The sequence below is a fragment of the Cynoglossus semilaevis genome, chromosome 4 (assembly GCF_000523025.1).
Source record: "Cynoglossus semilaevis isolate Cse_v1.0 chromosome 4, Cse_v1.0, whole genome shotgun sequence".
NCBI lineage: Eukaryota > Metazoa > Chordata > Actinopteri > Pleuronectiformes > Cynoglossidae > Cynoglossus > Cynoglossus semilaevis.
The window spans coordinates 6,550,274-6,569,175 of NC_024310.1; the positions used below are offsets into that span (position 1 = coordinate 6,550,274).

At 41.1% G+C, this 18,902-nt stretch overlaps 1 protein-coding gene and 1 long non-coding RNA gene across 3 annotated transcripts in view; both read right to left on the reverse strand.

Moving 5' to 3' along the window:
• Window positions 1-1,435: 1,435 nt before the first annotated feature.
• Window positions 1,436-5,128, reverse strand: LOC112486987 (uncharacterized). The gene is made up of 5 exons (XR_003049643.1): window positions 4,549-5,128; window positions 3,251-4,442; window positions 3,104-3,180; window positions 2,718-2,898; window positions 1,436-2,545 (listed from the first exon to the last, which is right to left on the reverse strand). It is a non-coding gene; the product is annotated as an uncharacterized LOC112486987 (long non-coding RNA).
• An 853-nt stretch (window positions 5,129-5,981) lies between these two features.
• maml2 (mastermind like transcriptional coactivator 2) overlaps window positions 5,982-18,902 on the reverse strand; it is a 45,638-nt gene continuing 32,717 nt past the window's right edge. The window contains exons 2-6 of one of the 2 annotated variants that reach the window (XM_025054932.1): window positions 15,582-16,751; window positions 9,760-9,825; window positions 9,142-9,255; window positions 8,608-8,716; window positions 5,982-8,514 (exon numbers count right to left, since the gene is read on the reverse strand). In XM_025054932.1, the coding sequence (XP_024910700.1) occupies window positions 7,688-8,514; window positions 8,608-8,716; window positions 9,142-9,255; window positions 9,760-9,825; window positions 15,582-16,751 (2,286 nt within the window). In that variant the 3' untranslated portion in view covers window positions 5,982-7,687. Of the gene's footprint in view, window positions 8,515-8,607; window positions 8,717-9,141; window positions 9,261-9,759; window positions 9,826-15,581; window positions 16,752-18,902 lie in introns of both variants that reach the window. The other variant, XM_025054930.1, reaches the window with a different exon arrangement.

The window sequence follows — 18,902 nt, forward strand, 5'->3', positions numbered from 1 at the left end:
AATATCACATGGTCATAAGTATTCAGACCCTTTGCTGTGACATTCATATTTAACTCACATGCTGTCCATTTCTTCTGATCCTCCTTGAAATGGTTCTACACCTTCATTGGAGTCCAGTTGTCTTTGATTAAACTGATTGGACTTGATTAGGAAAGCCATATATCTATATCTATATGTCTATATAAGACCTTACAGCTCACTGTGCATGTCAGAGCAAATGAGGTCAGTGGAACTGCCTGAAGAGCTGAGATAGAATTGTGGCAAGACTCAGATCTGGCCAAGGTTACAAAACAATATCTGCTGCACTTAAGGTTCCTAAGAGCACAGTGGCCTCCATAATCCTTAAATGGAAGACATTTGGGACGACCAGAACTCTTCCTAGACCTGGCCGTCCAGCCAAACTGAGCAATTGGAGGAGAAGAGCCTTGGTGAGAGAGGTAAAGAAGAACCCAAAGATCACAGTGGCTGAGCTCCAGAGATGCAGTCGGGGGATGGGATAAAGTTCCACAAAGTCAACCATCACTGCAGCCCTCCCACCAGTCTGGGCTTTATGACAGAGTGGCCTGACGGAAGTCTCTCCTCGGTGTAAGACACACGAAAGCCTGCATAGAGTTTACTAAAACATCACCTGAAGGACTCCAAGATGGGGACAAATTAGAACTTTTTGGCCTTAATTCTAAGCGGTATGTGTGGAGAAAACCAGGCACTGCTCATCACCTGCCCAATACAATCCCAACAGTGAAACATGGTGGTGGCAGCATCATGCTATGGGGGTGTTTTTCAGCTACAGGGACAGGACGACTGGTTGCAATTGAAGGAAAGATGAATGCGGCCAAGTACAGAGATATCCTGGAAGAAAACCTCTTCCAGAGTGCTCAGGACCTCAGACTTGGCTGAAGGTTCACCTTCCAACAAGACAATGACCCTAAGCACACAGCTAAGTACATGAACTTTTTTGATTTTAGCAAATGGCTGCAATGAAACAAAGAGTGAAAAATTTAAAGGGGTCTGAATACTTTCCATACCCACCGTATATACACATAGATATATACATATAGAAATATATATATATATATATATATATATATAGAGAGAGAGAGAGAGAGAGATAGATATATACAGATATCAAAATACAGTAGTCTACAGAAATCATGCATAAAGGCTAAAATGCTTTTTATCATTTTCTACACCATCAATTGGAGACTCATGGGTATTGCAAGGGTAAATGCAGAAGTATGATCATATAAATTAATTATACAATTTGAAGAAGTTTGGTGGGCCGAATTAAAAAGCTGAACGGCCTTAGTTTCCCCATGCCTGGCCTACACCATCAGTCGCCACATGTATAATTTAAATGCCAACATGCACAATTTAAATGCAGATGTGTAACTTAAGTACTTGGTTTTATAATAAAATGGAATTTTTAAGTCAGAAGTCAACAGCACAAGAGGAAGCTTTGATTAGTTTAATCCCAACATGGCAAATGTGAAGAAACTTTAAATCTAAGGTTGACAAATAAGAGCCATGATGTAATAGGTGTTTTGGTTAGAGATTTAAACTTCGAGCCTCAGATCATCATTTGACATCTGCAACAGTTGATGTGACCAACACTTAGGACAGTGTTTGGGCATTTAGATTTCATGAAAAACAAGTAGGTTTACATTTTGTCCATTCTGAATTCCTTGGACTTAGGTCACAAAAAAAGAGTGAAGTAAAGACAGTACAATCTTGTTAAATTTAATGTAGTTTATTTTTAAATATCAAATGAAAGTAAGTAAATGGAATGGAGGTCCAGGCCCAATAAAACAAAAATGTTGCCTCAGAGATTCACATCCCAAAGACATCCATATCAAACTAAAACATCCAACAAGACAACCATGAACTGAATCACCAAAAAGCCATTGATGAAATAACTACAAATGCTTGATCATAAATGAACTCTTCAATCATTCTGTTCTAAATTACTGGTTGGTAGGCGGATAATGTTGAACCATGGATGGACCAGGTCACAAACTCAGAGGGATCCAAGCTCTGATTTTGGAAACTTCATCCATGGTACAACACTCAGTAAGAATTAATGACTGGATTTCTTGAAGTACCCAAGAAGAAGAAGGGGTGAGAAAGAGTAAGGTGAGTAGTTAAGTGAAGTGTGAAGGAAATCCAGCTCATTAAACTTAGACTGAAAATCTAAAAAAAAACTAAAGCAAAAATAAACCTGGGATCAAGCATCTAGTTTAGTTCATCAGTGACCAAAGACCACATTCTTAGAATATCCATGAAATGTCATGCAAATTTGTACAACAGTCAAACTTATCAGAAAAACAAAAACAAAAAAACAACATATAGCTGAGCAGGGATCACAAACAGAAATGTCTGTCAGCTGTGATGAGCCTGTGTCCTTGGGGGTCGATTACCTGAACACATTTCAGGGATTATATTTACTACCAACCTTAAGACATCTAGTAGGAAGGAGGCAGCTCTGGAATATGTTGGCCATAGTTGTCTAGTTCATGTGTCGTACTCAACCAGGTCCAGTCAACATCTTCTAATAGAGGACGAGAAGGAGAATAAATTCAATTAATTAAATAAATAAAAAATAAAGAGAAATATGTAAACATATGCCTGTAAAGGGGAGGGCACAAGTTATCTAAAAGAACCAATCATTAGAATACATAAAAGAACAGCATAAGATAGAACATCATTGAGGACTTGCTCACATTTATCCGACTTTGGCACATCTAAGGGGCCAGTCCAGATCGGGTTTGAACTTTGGTGTGCTGTGTGAACAGGCGCCACCGAAACACCATAGCCCTGAGATGTGTCATCCAAGCTTAAAGGCTGCATCTGCAGGAGCTGAAATCTTCTCCAATGACAGTGAGGACTCCCTGGGTTTAAATCCTGACAGAACAAAACAGCAAATGAGTTACAGTGACCATGATTTTTTTTCCCCTTAAACTACAATTATAAAGAACACAGTTTTTGAATAAGCAGCTAGATTTGAATAAACAGTTCTCAGGAAAAAAAGGGAACTTCAGTCCCTCAATTCTTTCTGATGTCATTCAACATTTGGTCACAAGTGGAATTTTGTAACAAACAAACTCACCTTAGACTCCTTTAACCAGGATAAATCTTCTCCGTACTTGGTCAACTTTGGTCCATAGAATCCTAGACCATAGAATCCTAGACAACAACCGAACCAGTCAGTGAGAAGTTTTAAATGATTTATTAGTTGTCAATGTGAAGAACAAACCTGAAGACATCTTGTGGCTGAGAAGGTCTTGCTACATAGTGCCACTTTCACCTCACAGTCCAGGTCAGATCTCCTGTGTGAATGGATCCAGCACCAACACCTGTGGGGCAGGGAATAACTACAGCCCACACCACCCACCAACACTCATCAAAAATACCTGATCCCCAAAAAAAAAACTGATCTAAATACCACAGAAGAGCTTACAACTCTTTAGCAGAAAACTGACTTGGCAGAAGGAGACAAAGCTCTAAATGTTCAATGAATTTAAAAGACAATTTAAAGTGAAATAGTGTCACAGTTCGACAGAATTGGTGAATTTGACATGAAATGTTAAACATTTAAAAACAAAATATATGCGCTGAATGCTAATTTAAATCCACCAACTAATGACTTGCAATAATAAGAGCTGGACATATACAAACAAATACAACTGTACAGATACAAAAGTCAAATACAAATGAATAAACAGTTACAGAAGTCAAATACAGATGGACATAGTTACAAAAGTCAAATAGACATGAATACAGTTAGAAAGGGTACAACGGCAAGGAATACACATGGCTTTTAGAGTCGTGGACGTCCATGTTGGTACATGAAGTTGGAATTCTGGTAGTCACTCTGGCCAGCAACAGGACAGCAGGGTAACCAAGGCGTCCAAGATTGTGAGGTATGTCCACGACGTCCAAAATGGTGGAAAATGACCGTAGACGGGATATCAGAATTGTGTGGAAATGACCGCAACGTCCAGGATTGTGGAAACCGACGATAAACGCAACGTCCAGGATTGTGGAAAACGACGGTAAACGCAACGTCCAAAATCGTGGTAAACGACGGCGAACGGGACATCAAATTGTGGAAGCTTTCAGTTATATAAACTGCCAATGAACTTTAAAGTAAGGTAAAAATGTTTGAGAGGCTAATGACCATACTAGAACTTACAGGACAGAGACAGGTAGGCGTGGCAGCCAAGAGAAAGCGCCGCAATGGCATTGAACCTATTACTGCGCGTCTTTTGACGCCCAGATTTACAGCCAGTAAACCATTTGTATTGCTAAGTTTAACGCATTCAAAAAAACGCACATTCAACGAGGCACAGCGGCCTAGCGTAGCAAAGCAGCGACACGGCGGTCGCAGAACCAAATAATAAAAACAATGCTTCCTTACTGTGTCGAAGAGCTTCAGGATGAACAATCTGGAAAACAAACGAGAACAAAGTTTTTGAGTTACCACAACATCTGTCAAATGATTACTTTCATATCAAAATACAACACCTGAGTTTGACTCCACACATCGCTCACCTTGTCTTTCAGTGTACTTTGGCGCTGTACAACTCCGGCCTAGTCTCCGTGCGCAGAAATTCCGACATATTGGTTCAATACAATATAAACGATTTATTTTAGATATCCACCGTAGAATATTTCCGAAAGTGAATTCACCCCAACAGCAGATAATCCAACAGTCACTTCCTTTTCTATCTCTATCATACATCCGGACCAGGTCGAGCCGCCATTTATAAATAACTGTATACCTGTAGCTTTTAAATCGAGGGACAAACATTTTCGGCGTCTGACGTCATTTCCTCATCCGTCTTAAGCGAATGAGCTGTGCTGCTGCATCGTCCTGACGTGCAACACCGGAAATCAGAGTGATTGGCCTGATTCCTGTGAGGCGGGGCGCCCGCAGCAGCGGTTTGTTCTATTTATTTAGAAAGGTGTGGTCAGTAGTAAATAGTCAACTAAAAGATTGAACGGTTTATTGTTAAAGAACACGTTCTCTTATAAATTCTTATAACGTGCAATTAATTAAATCTTAAATATAATTTATTTGTTTCGACAGTGCAACTTTTAAAATATAAACTAATTCAATTGAGAACTTTAGATAACATTTTAAGTGCATAACTGTAGGAACTCCCTTTAAACATGATTACTTTAAAAGGGAAAACAGAACAAAAATTCCTGCCTAGATCCTGATGTGACATTTTTGCTTTGATTTATTTTTATTTATTGTTAAATTTAGTGCTGCTGCTGTGTGTGTGTGACAGATGTGTGTATTGGACATTTATGGAAATATATAAAAGTTTTGCAACATTGAATTGTTAAATAAAGGACGATTAGTATGCAAAATTAGTTAAAATGAGAGTTTAAGTTATTTGAGTTTTGAGAAGTAAAAAAAAACAAAAAAACATCGACATTATTTGGATTTTTCACATTAGTTGTGCTCCCAGGGAGTAAATTAGGGAACAAGTCACATAAACAATGTAGACTGAGGAAAGGCCCATTGTTTGTTTGTGGTTGTTGTTGTTTTTTCTTACAATGACAGATAATATTTAGAAGGTTTCTTGAAACAGAAGAACACTACAGAAATGCAGCATGGTGTCTTTAGGTTATAACTAAAGTTAAACACAGCTACGGTTTGACTTCACAAATTTATGTAAACTAATGAAAAACTGCAAGTTATAAAAGCTGCGCAATTTACTAAATGTTCTGGAATTGTTCCTTGAAGACATATTTCCCATGGGAAGGGAGAATTTTAGAAATTTTGTCAGCTGGCTATTAATATAGTTTAAAGGCACTCACAGGCCACATGAAAACATACCATGTTCCACAATTGGTCCCCAGGAATTACTTAGGACGTGCCTGTGGTGAAGGGTGTGTTAAAATTTAAAAAAGTCTTCTGCTGTAGCGTTCTGCTTAGGAGCTAGTAAAGAAAAGGGAACAAAGGTCACATTTATTCAAATTAGTTTTATTAGTTGCTTGTGTTAAAATGTTTTATTACTATCCCAATAATTATTATTAAATATCACATGAAAAAAGGTTACATTAATTAAACTGAACTCAAAATCTACCACAGATCAAAAAGCTTAAACAGTAACATGAGACAGAACCAAAGATTCTGTGTGAGCATCTGAACGTGGGACCGTTTCATGCTGGAGAAGACAGACATTTAAAGGCTCGGATTATCAAGATGACATTAAAAGCAACACAGTAATGTTTCCTCCTCACAGTGTGAAGTGTTAATCTCTAATGTAGCATGACAATAACAGACCATAATAGGGATTGCACAGAAAAGGTATTTATTGGATACAATACAGCTGAGCACATAGTTATTAGCCCTTCTGAGAAAATGACATTAAGTCCCAGGCACTTTCATACAGAAGAGTACTGGACTTCAGCCTTCTGGAAATAAAACAGAACAGAACACATTCAAAATGCTAGTGAATTTAGATTGAACGATTTACCTAATCCTGCATGTTTTTAGACTGTGGGAGGAAACTGGAGAAAACCCACACATACACCAGGACAAAGAGAGCAGCGAGTCCCTGTGTGACCAAAAAAATAAATAAAAAAAGATCAAGGCTAGATGTTGCCACACGGCCATACATGTTGTTGGAAAGCTTTACACCTTCACAGATATACAGCCAGTGGTTTGCTAGTTCAATATCCGGTTGATTTTTTTCCCCCATTTGTGGAGTTTCTCCAGGTGCTGCGGTTTTGTCGCACTGCCCCAAACGGTTAATCAGAAACTCTTAGTTGGTGTTTATATGGCAATGATATGACTACAGATCCCAGAGCTATACACTGTCTTGGCCTTGCATTTATATGAATAGAAAGTGTTAAGTAGAGAACTCTAGTCTCTGGTCTCCGAATACTGTTCCCAGAGTAGAGACGTTTGAAAACTAGGACTTTTGCATCCCTGTGTGAACGGAGCTGAGTAAGACGACACAGTCAGCTCTGCCTCTATGTCACCTTTAACCCAGTAACCCTGTGCTCAACACTAATAACAACAATAGCAGAGACCATGCTACTTCTGGCCTTGCTGAAGAAGCTAATTCTGGGAATTTGTTGTGCAATTAAAAACATTGTGGACCAAGACAAACTGACCAATGTCTGCTGAAGACAACTTGAGACAATATGACACATTCTAGAAGTATATTTTGGCTAAATTAGATGAATAAATTAGAAGTCTTATATAAAGTTATTTTTTTTATGTTTTTACCCAGAAAAGAATTTTCGCAAGAAATGAAACTGACTGACTGAATTGGTGTCCTACGTTCGACCTGGACTTAAACCTGACTGAAAATCTGTGAAGAGAAGGGAAGACAAGGGGTTGGATCTGGAGCAGCTTGAGAGATATTTGAGAAAACTTGTCTTAAACCTAATGAAAACTATTCCAAAAGACTGCATACTGTCCTGCCTAAAAATACCTGGAACACATTCTCCAATGAAAGACATTTTCTTGGGGATAATAAATGTATCCTCAACCATGATAAAATATTCAGGGTACTAAGGACATAGGACACACTCTTTTCACAGTAAATACAATATAAAACAATACAGTATATGTAGTTAACAAATTTCATGGGTTTATAAAATTCCATTTTAACGTTATTTACAAATGATCCCACCTACACGAACATAATCTCAGTTAAAACCGAGCTCAGGAATGACTGCCCAGAATCTCGTCTAAGTTGATGTCTTTCATCCAGTCGTCATTGCCAGAGTCAGACTTGAGTAGAGAGTCAATGAAATCTGAGTCTGTGTTAATGCCTGGGACTGTGTTGTCTCCTTCAGGCAGGAAATCGAATGTCAGGCGGTTGGTTCTGTTGTTCTGGTGAAAGTTGCTAGAACAGGGACTGGGCTCAGCGTAGCTGCCTGCAGGTACCCTCTGCTCTGGAGAGGCCTGGCTCGGGTTTCCCACAGCTGATGGAGATCCCATCAAGGACTGGCCTGCTCTTGGACCTGTGTCTCTTAAAGAAGGGTTAAGAGAGAGCATCCCAGCCTCTGGTGCTACTTGGTTTGGCGGCCCGACGTGCCGCTGTTGGTACTGAAGGTTTGGCATGTCCAGCTGCCCACCCTGTGACTGCAGCGGAGCGGGTAAACGCCGTATGCCAAGTCCAGTTGTCACTTGCTTGTTGGCTGAGGCCCAGGCCATGTTGACATTTGTCATCAAGCTGCCCATACCCGGCCCTGGCACCACTGAGGAATGAAGATCGGCTGTGCTTCTTACATGTTGCCCACCTGCTACACTGTTCATCCCAAAGGAGCCTCCTTGAGTGTTTGGACCCAGGAACCTTGGCTTATTTGGATTCATATGCTGCTTGAATTGGCCAATGCAGGAATTTGGATGACAGTCAGTCCCCAATCCAAATCTGCGGTCCGATGTTGGTGGACTTATCTTTGAACCAGACCCACTTGAGAGGTGACAGGACATGGCCTGTAGGTCATTCTGTGGACCGGTGCTGGAGGAAGGTGAAGAGTTTGGACCTAAAGGAAACAAAAACAATGTTATGAGGATCAGTTCTCTTTTCTGTGTTTGTCCTTTCTTTTATCCATGGTTAGATCTGATCACACATGTACCTGTGAAGAGGTTTCCTTGCTTCAGTCCCACCATGCTTCTTGACTGTTTGTAATCTGGCGGGGGTCTTGTCAGATGGCGACTGAACTGATCGTGTACGTTGTCTTTGTCCTTAGAAATTAAAAAGAAATTTGTTAAATAAATGTAAATTTCAGTATTTTAAGACATTTTAGTAAACATAATTTTCATAATTTATTAGTGCAGGGTGTCTAGCCACACCCCTTCCTTCCCCCAAGGGGGCACACATCTATTACAGGGGAGTCAACCGAACTCAGGTTTAATAATTTATTATTCGAGACAGTGATTAATTTATACAGATTTGCCATTTGTAATTTAACAAATTAAAAAAGTAAAACAAATGTAGACAAATGTAGAAAGTACAAATATAATTTTAAAATAGCATGTAGTTGTTCCTAACTGTTAGCTATGTGTGGTATCTTAGTTGTATTAATGTTTGCTCGTGTTTTGCTGTATATCTGGCTAATCCTTAGCTATGATTTGGATGAATCTTTTATTCCTTGAAGAAAGCAGCTCACTGTGTTGCTGCTGATGTTATGCTGCTCCTGGTTGAGCTGCCTGTGCATGACTGCAGGTTTGGCTGGGCCTTTCTGCTGGTTGGTGGGAGCTGGAGGCCGAGGCTGAGGCTGAGGCTGAGGCTGAGGCTGAGGCTGAGGCTGAGGCTGAGGCTGAGGCTGAGGCTGAGGCTGAGGCTGAGGCTGAGGCTGAGGCTGAGGCTGAGGCTGAGGCTGAGGCTGAGGCTGAGGCTGAGGCTGAGGCTGAGGCTGAGGCTGAGGCTGAGGCTGAGGCTGAGGCTGAGGCTGAGGCTGAGGCTGAGGCTGAGGCTGAGGCTGAGGCTGAGGCTGAGGCTGAGGCTGAGGCTGAGGCTGAGGCTGAGGCTGAGGCTGAGGCTGAGGCTGAGGCTGAGGCTGAGGCTGAGGCTGAGGCTGAGGCTGAGGCTGAGGCTGAGGCTGAGGCTGAGGCTGAGGCTGAGGCTGAGGCTGAGGCTGAGGCTGAGGCTGAGGCTGAGGCTGAGGCTGAGGCTGAGGCTGAGGCTGAGGCTGAGGCTGAGGCTGAGGCTGAGGCTGAGGCTGAGGCTGAGGCTGAGGCTGAGGCTGAGGCTGAGGCTGAGGCTGAGGCTGAGGCTGAGGCTGAGGCTGAGACTGTGCTGACAGAACTCCCATGTTGCCATTTGTGGGCAGACTGGGCCCAGGAGGAACACCCTGGAAAATAAATCACATGTGTAAAATATTAAACATATTATTTGTACTTTCTCCAGTTATTGACAGGCATGACTGTAGTACAGGAGTACCTGTTCTTGACACTGATATCATGGAATTAGACTTTTCACTACTTACACTCAAATCAAGTATTTTCTTAAGTGAAACGGACTCAGACTTTACACTTCAAAGCAGTCTTTCCTGATGATTGCGGACCCCTAGTGGTACGAAATGGCAGTCTAAGGTAATGCAGATAAAATACTACTACTACTACTACTACTAATAACAATAAAAAATATTATTATTATTATTATGACTTAAAATAGATTTTAAATGGGAAACTGTTTTATATTATGAGGCGTCCAGTAGGAGGCACTCTGGCTGCTGTATTCTAAGGAGATTGGACCAACATAGTCACTTGTTTGTTTTCTGTGGTTTTTCCTGAAGATAAATTGACATGTATCGTGGCATCAAATGATGGTAACCTTGGCTTAAAAGTTGTTTTTTAGATCGTCTCCGACAAAAGCCTGCATTGACTCAACTGAAAACAGGTGACACGAGACTGGAGGCCAGTAGTTGTTTCCATATCAAAACGGGATTGCAATAAAGTATATTGTCCACTAGAGGACACGATTGCACAACGCTGCTCGTGTCAAAGAAGCTATTCAACCTCCAGAATGTGGTCAAGGCGACACCCTCTGCAGATAAAAAAGGGAGACTTGGAGATTTTTTTTTCTTCTGCGGAGTGTAAGCCCTCCTCAAGGCCTGCTTCTCTCTTGATAATTGTGTCTAAGCAGAGTGGAAAGAATCCCTGAGACAAGCAGAAACTGTGTGCTGATAGGGAGTAAAACACCAGCACAGTGACTCCGGCTCCAATTAGGTTCTTTTTTTTTTTTTTTTTTTTTTACTGATCATGGTGTTGTGTTTGGAAAGTATATGGTTACACATTTAGCTCCTGACACATTCAGATTGATTAGGATTTTGTACTTGGCACACTTCAGTGGAAACACAGACATGCACACAGGCAACATCCCTTAAAAAAAAAAAAAGAAAAGAAAAAAAACAAAAAACGCATGCAGGCCATCCAAGTCAAACCAGTCTTTTTGTGTACACAAGGACACTCTCACACAGTGCTATCATCCTGGTAAGTCCAAGCATTTGTCATGAAAAAGGTTAACGTGCACCCAATCCAAGTCAACACTGTGTGTGTGCGCACATTGTCAGTCATTGTATTGACTTTAAATATTTCCCATGGTGAGGTGGATTAAAACCTGTGGTGCATTTAACAGAAGCTATTACTTAAAGGATGAGTGGATGTGTGGCTGTGCACAGGACGTCTCTCTCTCTCTAAAGGGTGGTGACTCTGTGGTCCCTGAAGAAAAACCATAAAGAAAAGAGAGAGAAGTGTGTGCCTGTGTGTGTGAATGTTAATGAATGGGCCTGGAATCCAGAGAACTGATGAGACAGCATTAGAGAAAAAGAAAAGTAGGAACTCATCAACAGTCACGAGCAATTTAAGATGAGCTAATATTCGCCTTCCCGTCGGAGCACAGCCCACACAACAAACCGAGCATGGCAATTGGCCTACACAGCGACTTGAGCATCAACACCTCACTTTCTCTGGTTAGCCCAGAAAACAGTGTGGCTGACACGGTGTGCCTCGGCGTAAGCAGACTGTGAGGATGCGAGTCCACAGAGGAACGCTGGAGAGCTCTTGTTCTGCCTCTCTTGTAAAGACAAAGCCAGTGAGTGGTATTCTAGCTTGTACAACTGAGTAATCCTCTTTGTCATCCTCATGTGTCATAAAGCTGTTTTTCCCCCCCCCCCCGCCCCCACTTCTTCACAAGCATGTTGTAAATGAATACCACATGTGGCTCGGGTCTCCAAGAAGGAGCAGAGTGATTTAGTCTCCCATCCTGTGGCAGTACAGGCAGCTGACACTGATCCAGGCCCTGCTTTGCCGACTCTCACACTGCACTTCCTCTAATCTGGACTTGGGACCCTGTCCCTGGGGAGCACCTCGGCATCTGGACTTGGCCGCAGCTCCCTTTCCCAGGAAACAAGCACTCCCTTCACAGCACTGCCGGAATGACCTGGTAGACTCAACCCTCTTATCCCAGCTCAGGGAAGTGGTACAAAAGGCTGAGGAGCTTCTTTTTTTTCTTTTTTTTATTTACTACGAGCAGCGCTTTAGCCACAGTTATAATTATGGTCTCTACAATCTTAAAGATTGGGGTGGGGTTCTTTGTTCTTCTGTCAGTGATAAATGATAAAGTAGTAGGATGGGGATCACTGAAGTGTTAAAATAACTGTTAAAATGTCTGTTTTATTTAAAATGTAATTTATTGAGGAAACTCTTTTAACACAGTTTTTTAAAATCTTGTGCTAATACTATCAAAGGTTCATTATATTTACAACCCTGCCATGCAAGTCATGGCACAGAAGTTTAGAAGAGACACACATGTCATTGTTGTAGCCTGAGATTATAGTTCTCCAGGGATTATGAAGTGATTTGTACCGTGATGAGCTGACAGGCCTCTGGTTTATGACTAAAAATGTTTAAATATACACCAGTTTGGTTTTGGTGCGGACAGAACAGCTGTGTTTGCAGCTGAAGTGTGTCGATATTGTTGCACACTTTGAATGTGTTATCAAGTAAACTTTTTTTCTACAGGTTTTAACAAGGTGTGATCACCTGCTATGCAACCTCATCTATGTAACTTATACTTTAATATAAGTCACTGAGACACTTCCCAGGATCAGCCCGTGTACATATTTCAACTAAGTAATGACTACAGGATATATATAAAAGTTCTGGAGTCTTATTGTTTTAATATCTGTTACCTTAAGTTTAACATTTGACCTGTGCGGTGACTGTGTTTCTTTAACACCAGTCTTTCTGCACCTGCACAGTGTATTGTGACTGAGGTGTTAAGTTACCAGGAAATTCCAAAGTGATGTTCTCACAGAGCAGATATTAGGCATACATTTAAATCTCAGACATCATAAATAATAACAACCTGCCACCAACACCCTGTCTCTCTGTTGGTGTATGTTGTTACCTTAAAGTTCTAGGTTTGTGTGCAGCCCAAATGCTAAGACTAAAACACTTAAACTTGCCATTTTTTCTGGGAAAAAAAAACTGATATACATTGGTTTGCAGTGCTGCTGTATTTGGTCTTCCTCAGGGGGTCAGGGGGTATCTCTCTGTTGGTGTATGTTGTTACCTTAAAGTTCTAGGTTTGTGTGCAGCCCAAATGCTAAGACTAAAACACTTAAACTTGCCATTTTTTCTGGGAAAAAAAAACTGATATACATTGGTTTGCAGTGCTGCTGTATTTGGTCTTCCTCAGGGGGTCAGGGGGTATGTGTGTGTGGGTGTGTGTACATGTGGAGACACATTTATGTAAAAATATGACTGCTGCAGGGAATCTTGTTATTGTGGGGACATTTCGCGGGTCCGCAGGGAGTGGAAGGGTATTTTGAGGTTGAAGTCTGATAAAGTTAGGGTAAGGAATATTTGTGATTGTTAATGTTTGGGAAAAGTTCTATTGAATGGGTTGAGTCTGTGTCATGTTCTCACAAAAAAAGTGTGTGTATGTCAAAGGGTGTGAGTGCATTTGTGTAAACTATGTCCGCGGAGACAGACGTGAGTGTCGTATTAGCATCATAACATGCTTGACAATGTGGTTTTAAGGCTGGCAGTGCAGCCCACATCTGTGGTTGCAGTCTAAAATGAAGCCCACTGTTACAGTCACTAATGTTACACGGGGGGATCAGGGCACTCTTTCAGGACCTTTACTTTTCTGGCATTACGAATTCATGTCAGTGTGGGAAGAGACTTCTCTCTTCTCCTCTGTGAGCTGCCCCGTCCTCATTAGCTGGACTTTTAACCCTGTCCATGCTGGATTTAAGAGACAAATCAAACAGTGTGGGCAGGGTTTAGTATCTAACATGGAATAACAACTTCATCATATCCCTAATATACTGATGTTCTGAAGGCTTCTGCTAAACCTGAGTATTATATTTTGACCTAAAAGAATATGGTTTACTTCTACTTCACAACTAAATAAATAACCTTCAGTATTAGTTCTTAAGTCCAAGCTGACTTTGATGATTCTCTGCTCTATTAGTCATTTTTATCTCAGTCCTGGATGACTTGTAGTGCGACTAATCAGAGAACAGCATTTAAATAATTCATTTCTGGGCAATACATGTTCATACCTGTGGAACATCTTATAATATGATAATTTGAGATTCTTACAGATGTGAATTTGCATCAATCACGTATTTTCAAAGGTTATTATTGGGTCATTTTGAACAGGCAGCTGTTATTTAAAGAAAAGGACAGAATATTAAGTAGAAATTCCAAATAAAAAGAGACCAAATATAACAAGGATCTGGTGCAGTACACAGGAAATGACATTAGGCTCTGGAATGGTCCGGGGTTGCATTCTAAAAACTAATATTAGAGACCTGATCCAAGTCCAATCCAAAAATACACTGCAAATTCTGATTAATAAAGTGATGGTATCAGTGTTTGAAAATATGTCTATTGTTACTGCGTGAGGGTCCAAACAGTAAGCTCTCCTTCTAAAGTTTCTTTAAAGGTGGACTCCAACATGCCCCGTAACTGTGTTGTTCTCTTATTTCGCAGTGAAACTGGTTCTGTTCTGCCTCTTCATGAAGTATTTGTCATCCTACCTTGTTTACTTCCATATCTGTACATCCCCCCGCCCCCATCCCTCTCTCTTCCAGTCACTGAAGCATTTCCCTTGATCTCACAGTGGTTTCTAGAGCTCCCTCGTGGAGCTTGCATTATGATTTCACACAAAGGCAGCTACAGATACAGTTAAGTGCATAAAAAATGAAAGAGGGGAGGGGGGTGGTCAAAGTCTCCACCAATCATAACAAATCAGTGATTCCACCTCCAGCATGAGGCTAAGCAGATTACTGTCATTTTCCACCACTTGTCCCTTGTAGCTAACAACCTCCAATTAGCAAATCCCACTGTGCATATCTGTGCAGTGACAGGGAGCCACCATGACAGGCAGAGAAATTAAAAGTCCTGCTTTTTAATCCACCACGGTCTGGGAATCTGTGTCAGCGTCAAAGCACTTTTAGAGGAAATACACATTCACTGATAAAAGCAGCGAGCATAATGACAAAAAACCAACTCCACAGTCTGTAGGTACTGCTGCCTCCTTTTGTTCTATACACAGCAGCAGTTCACTGCAGCTAGCTGATTGATGAGGAAACAATGGTGAGTTAGTGTGACTCAGTATCATGTTACTACACCTGCGGCAGAAACGCTGGCAGCCACCGGAACGATCTTTAACTTCATGTAAATTTGCCTTCACTGTGTTATTTTCTTTTACTTATGTGGGGAATTCTAGCATAGCATTTAGCTGTTACTGAATTATGTTTTATATAATTATGTTATATATATAAGCTTTCCAAATCTGGCTAGTCTGCTTTCATATAAAGTGCTTAGAGAAAAAGAAAATTACTTTCATTATATATAATATCAAATTAATAGAATATTCTTATATATAAGATAATGCTGTACATCTATTAAACTACAATAGTTATAAAAAATAGAGAGATTTTCAAATATATTCGGTGAGAATTTTAAAGCCACAAACCAAGTTCACCGTCAGTGTTGTCATTGTTCCCTGCTTATCGGTTATTATTGTTCCTATCAAGGATTTTCAGGAGTAACCAGTTTTAATTAGTAAGCAATGGACTAGATCACTAACCTGCCGCTGCTGTGTCAGTCTGAATGGCACTCCTGCCTGACCAGGCTTGGGTTGGTGACAGAGGCTCCCTGATGTGGAGATCTGTTGATTCTGGAAGTTTAACTGGGATTGCTGCTGAGCTGACGTCTTGTTCACTGGGATTGGCATGGGCTGATTGGCCGGATGATGTGCTTTAGGACTAAAGTGCAACGTGGGTTTGGTGCTTAGAACCTTTATGTCCAAGTGGGAGGAGCCACCGTGACCATTGGATTTGTAGAGGCAGTTGTTGACTCCTTTGCTCTGGGAGCTGACCCTCTGCTGGTTGAGAGGAGCTGCGTTGGGGACCTTGCCTTGGGAGAAGGCGTTGGATGTGGCGTGGCTGCTCATGGCAGGAGCCCAGCTGCTCATTCCTACAGGTGGAGGCTGGTGGTGGTGATGAAGCAGAGAGCTCGGCTGCTGCTGGTTTGCTGCCATCTGCTTTAGCTGCTCTGCGTGGGATATTTCTGGCCAGCAGGGCAAGGCTCTTGGGATTCCTGTCTGAGTTGAAACTTTCGGTGTTGTGTTAGTAGAAGAAACACTGGACAGTGTGAAAGAGGGGCCTGCAGAGGCTGGTCGGAGCTGCGGCGATCCACAGTGAACGTGCCCAAAATCTGGGGAGGGTTCCGTCTTAATTTGCTTCTCCAACGGTGAGCACAGGCCTGCAGCTGCACCAGCTGAGCTTGGTCGTCCCAGATCCAGACCAAATGTATCGTCTTGTTTCAGCATCTTCTCAAACTCTAGGTCATTCAGAGGTGGCACCGTCTTTGTCAGCTCATCAAACAGTTCCTGAAGATCTGGGTCAATCTGACCGCCGCCCTCATCTTTAAAATCAAACGTCAGCTCTGTGTTCGAGTGACCGCACGGCTGCTGTTCCACTGGCTCCTTTTTCATTTCCTTCAGAGTCATGTTGAACATGTCTGACCCCACTCCAACAGGCATCATGTAATTTTTCCTCTGCATTCCCATGGTCGATGACCCCTGATGGGAATGAGGCTGGGTAGAAATATGGTTGCAAGGCCCACGTCCCAGTCCACTAGTGTCCAAACGGACCCTCTTAAAGTCTGACCCGGAGAAATTGCAGGAGAGACCATTCTGCTTGAGAAGGTGTCCTGGAGCTTGTCCTTCAATTTTCCTCCGCAAAGATCCTTGAAGCTGCAACACAAAAAGAAAAAAAAAGTTAAGTCCCTGTGCCAGACCTGAACAAATGGGAGTAGAAACTGTTGTACATCTTTTTCAAACATCACATGTTGTGTATTTTATCCGCATAAAAAAAAAGGGCTTGTCCATATTTTGGGGATCAAAAGCAGTACTTTAAAATTGACAGCTGGAGGTTCTGATTGCAAGAGAACCATCTCTACACACTTATCTAATATACTTCAACCTCACTGTACGCTGCATATATAGTATACCTACACAACCTTGTTACTTCAGGCTGCACTTGCTTCCAAACTCTTATGTAAATCATTTTACGTCACGGTGATAGATCGGAGTTCTGGAGCATTAAATTCTAAATTCAGTTCAAAGCAGCACCATGAAGGCTGATGCAATTTTACAATTTGCTGGGAGGCTTGTAAGTGCAGTTCACAAAAAAATAAAAATAAAAAAAAATTTAAGAAAATCTAAGGAGATTAATTTATAGCCACATGCTTTTTTACTCAGTACAGCAGTTTCTATTTATTGATTTTTTTATTTTTTTTTGCCAACAGATTCATATTACTGCGCTAACGATGTGACACATTCGGAGGAAAGACGTATAATCTATACGGATTTGTCAAAACACTGAGCTCTGAGGAGGGGCGACACTGCAGCAGCACTTAAGACATTGTTTTCACATAATGTAGTGGATGGGCTGAGAAGATGGTGAGGAATCTGATACAGTCGACCGACCTCGGAGAGAAGAATAGAGCCTTTTGTACGGTCCCCTTATTTGCATACATTATATTTTCATCTATTGTGCATCTTAAGACAGCAGAGCTTCTCCTTTGTGGCTCAGATTCCTCCAAACATGCTGCTGCAGAGCCGACTTCCTTTTGTGCTTTTCCCATGTCTTTATTTACAGTGCTTAGCAAAAAGCCAGGACTTACAATGCATGCAAACCAGCATCTTAAAACAAAAAAAAAAATCGACAAAACCACATTGTTAAAGCAAAAATCTTGATTAAAGTCATGTCCGATTTGAGGGAATGTATTCTGTCATGTAGACTTTTTGCATCTTGAAAAACAATGAACTAGGAAAAAGACGTTTAATCTAACCATCTTTCACAGTCGGTACCTTCATGGAAACAAAATGAGCCTGATTGTGCAACAACTTGATCATCACATATTTCACCGTGGGAACAAATCTGACTCATCCCCACCTGCTGGCACTGGTTTCATTAAGATGATTCATATCCTGAAGGTTTGGAGTAAATCCTGTACTTTACACTTGTGCTCTGATCACGACCATGTTTTTCTTGCTAATTCTATAAATCGTATGTATAGTGACTAATCTTACTTCCCTCTATATTCAGATGACGTATCTTGGTGTTAAAGAAACAGTGAAACAGAAATAGAAAAAGAATAATAATGAAATTTTGAAAGATTTTTAAAGCCATTCATTATTTTCATTCTGGAGGTATAATCATAAAAAAATGCATGAATCACATGGATCCATTTGTCATGATCAGTCAGTTTACATTTTTTAATTAGAAGGCAGAATGATGGGCCCACTGTCCATTCCCATATCGTTGCTCTAATATACAGTTGATATATTTGCACACCCTGCAGGACCTCAAAAAAAAAAACAAAAAACCATCTTGACACACCGCACGTGTTTGTGAAGGCTTTGACTTCAGGTCAGACGCCCCGCTTGTGTCACACCAACCCCACAGGGTGCAGGGCAGTCAGTGAGTCTAAGGCTGACAAGCTGACTGACACAATAGCAAATTGAATCGCAAGGCACTGTACACCGATCATTATTGATGAGGATAGCGATTTACACTGAGTTTGGAAAGAAACCCTTGATGCTTTGCAAAAGACACGGTCAAGATGGACAGTAACGACTAAAATACACCAACGCTATAAGAAAACTGAGTTGAGAAAATTTTAGTTATACTTTTATATATTTTCTTAACATATTTCAATATTAATAATTTCAATCTTTTGATCAGTCGCTAAGAAAAACATGTGGGAAACATATAGATGTACCTGCTTCTTAATAGCAAACATACAGTAAATAAATCATTATTTACCTGCTGTGGTGAGCTACTGTTGACTGTTTCTTGCTCAGAAACTAGGCGTTTTATTTGATTTTAAATCTCGTCCT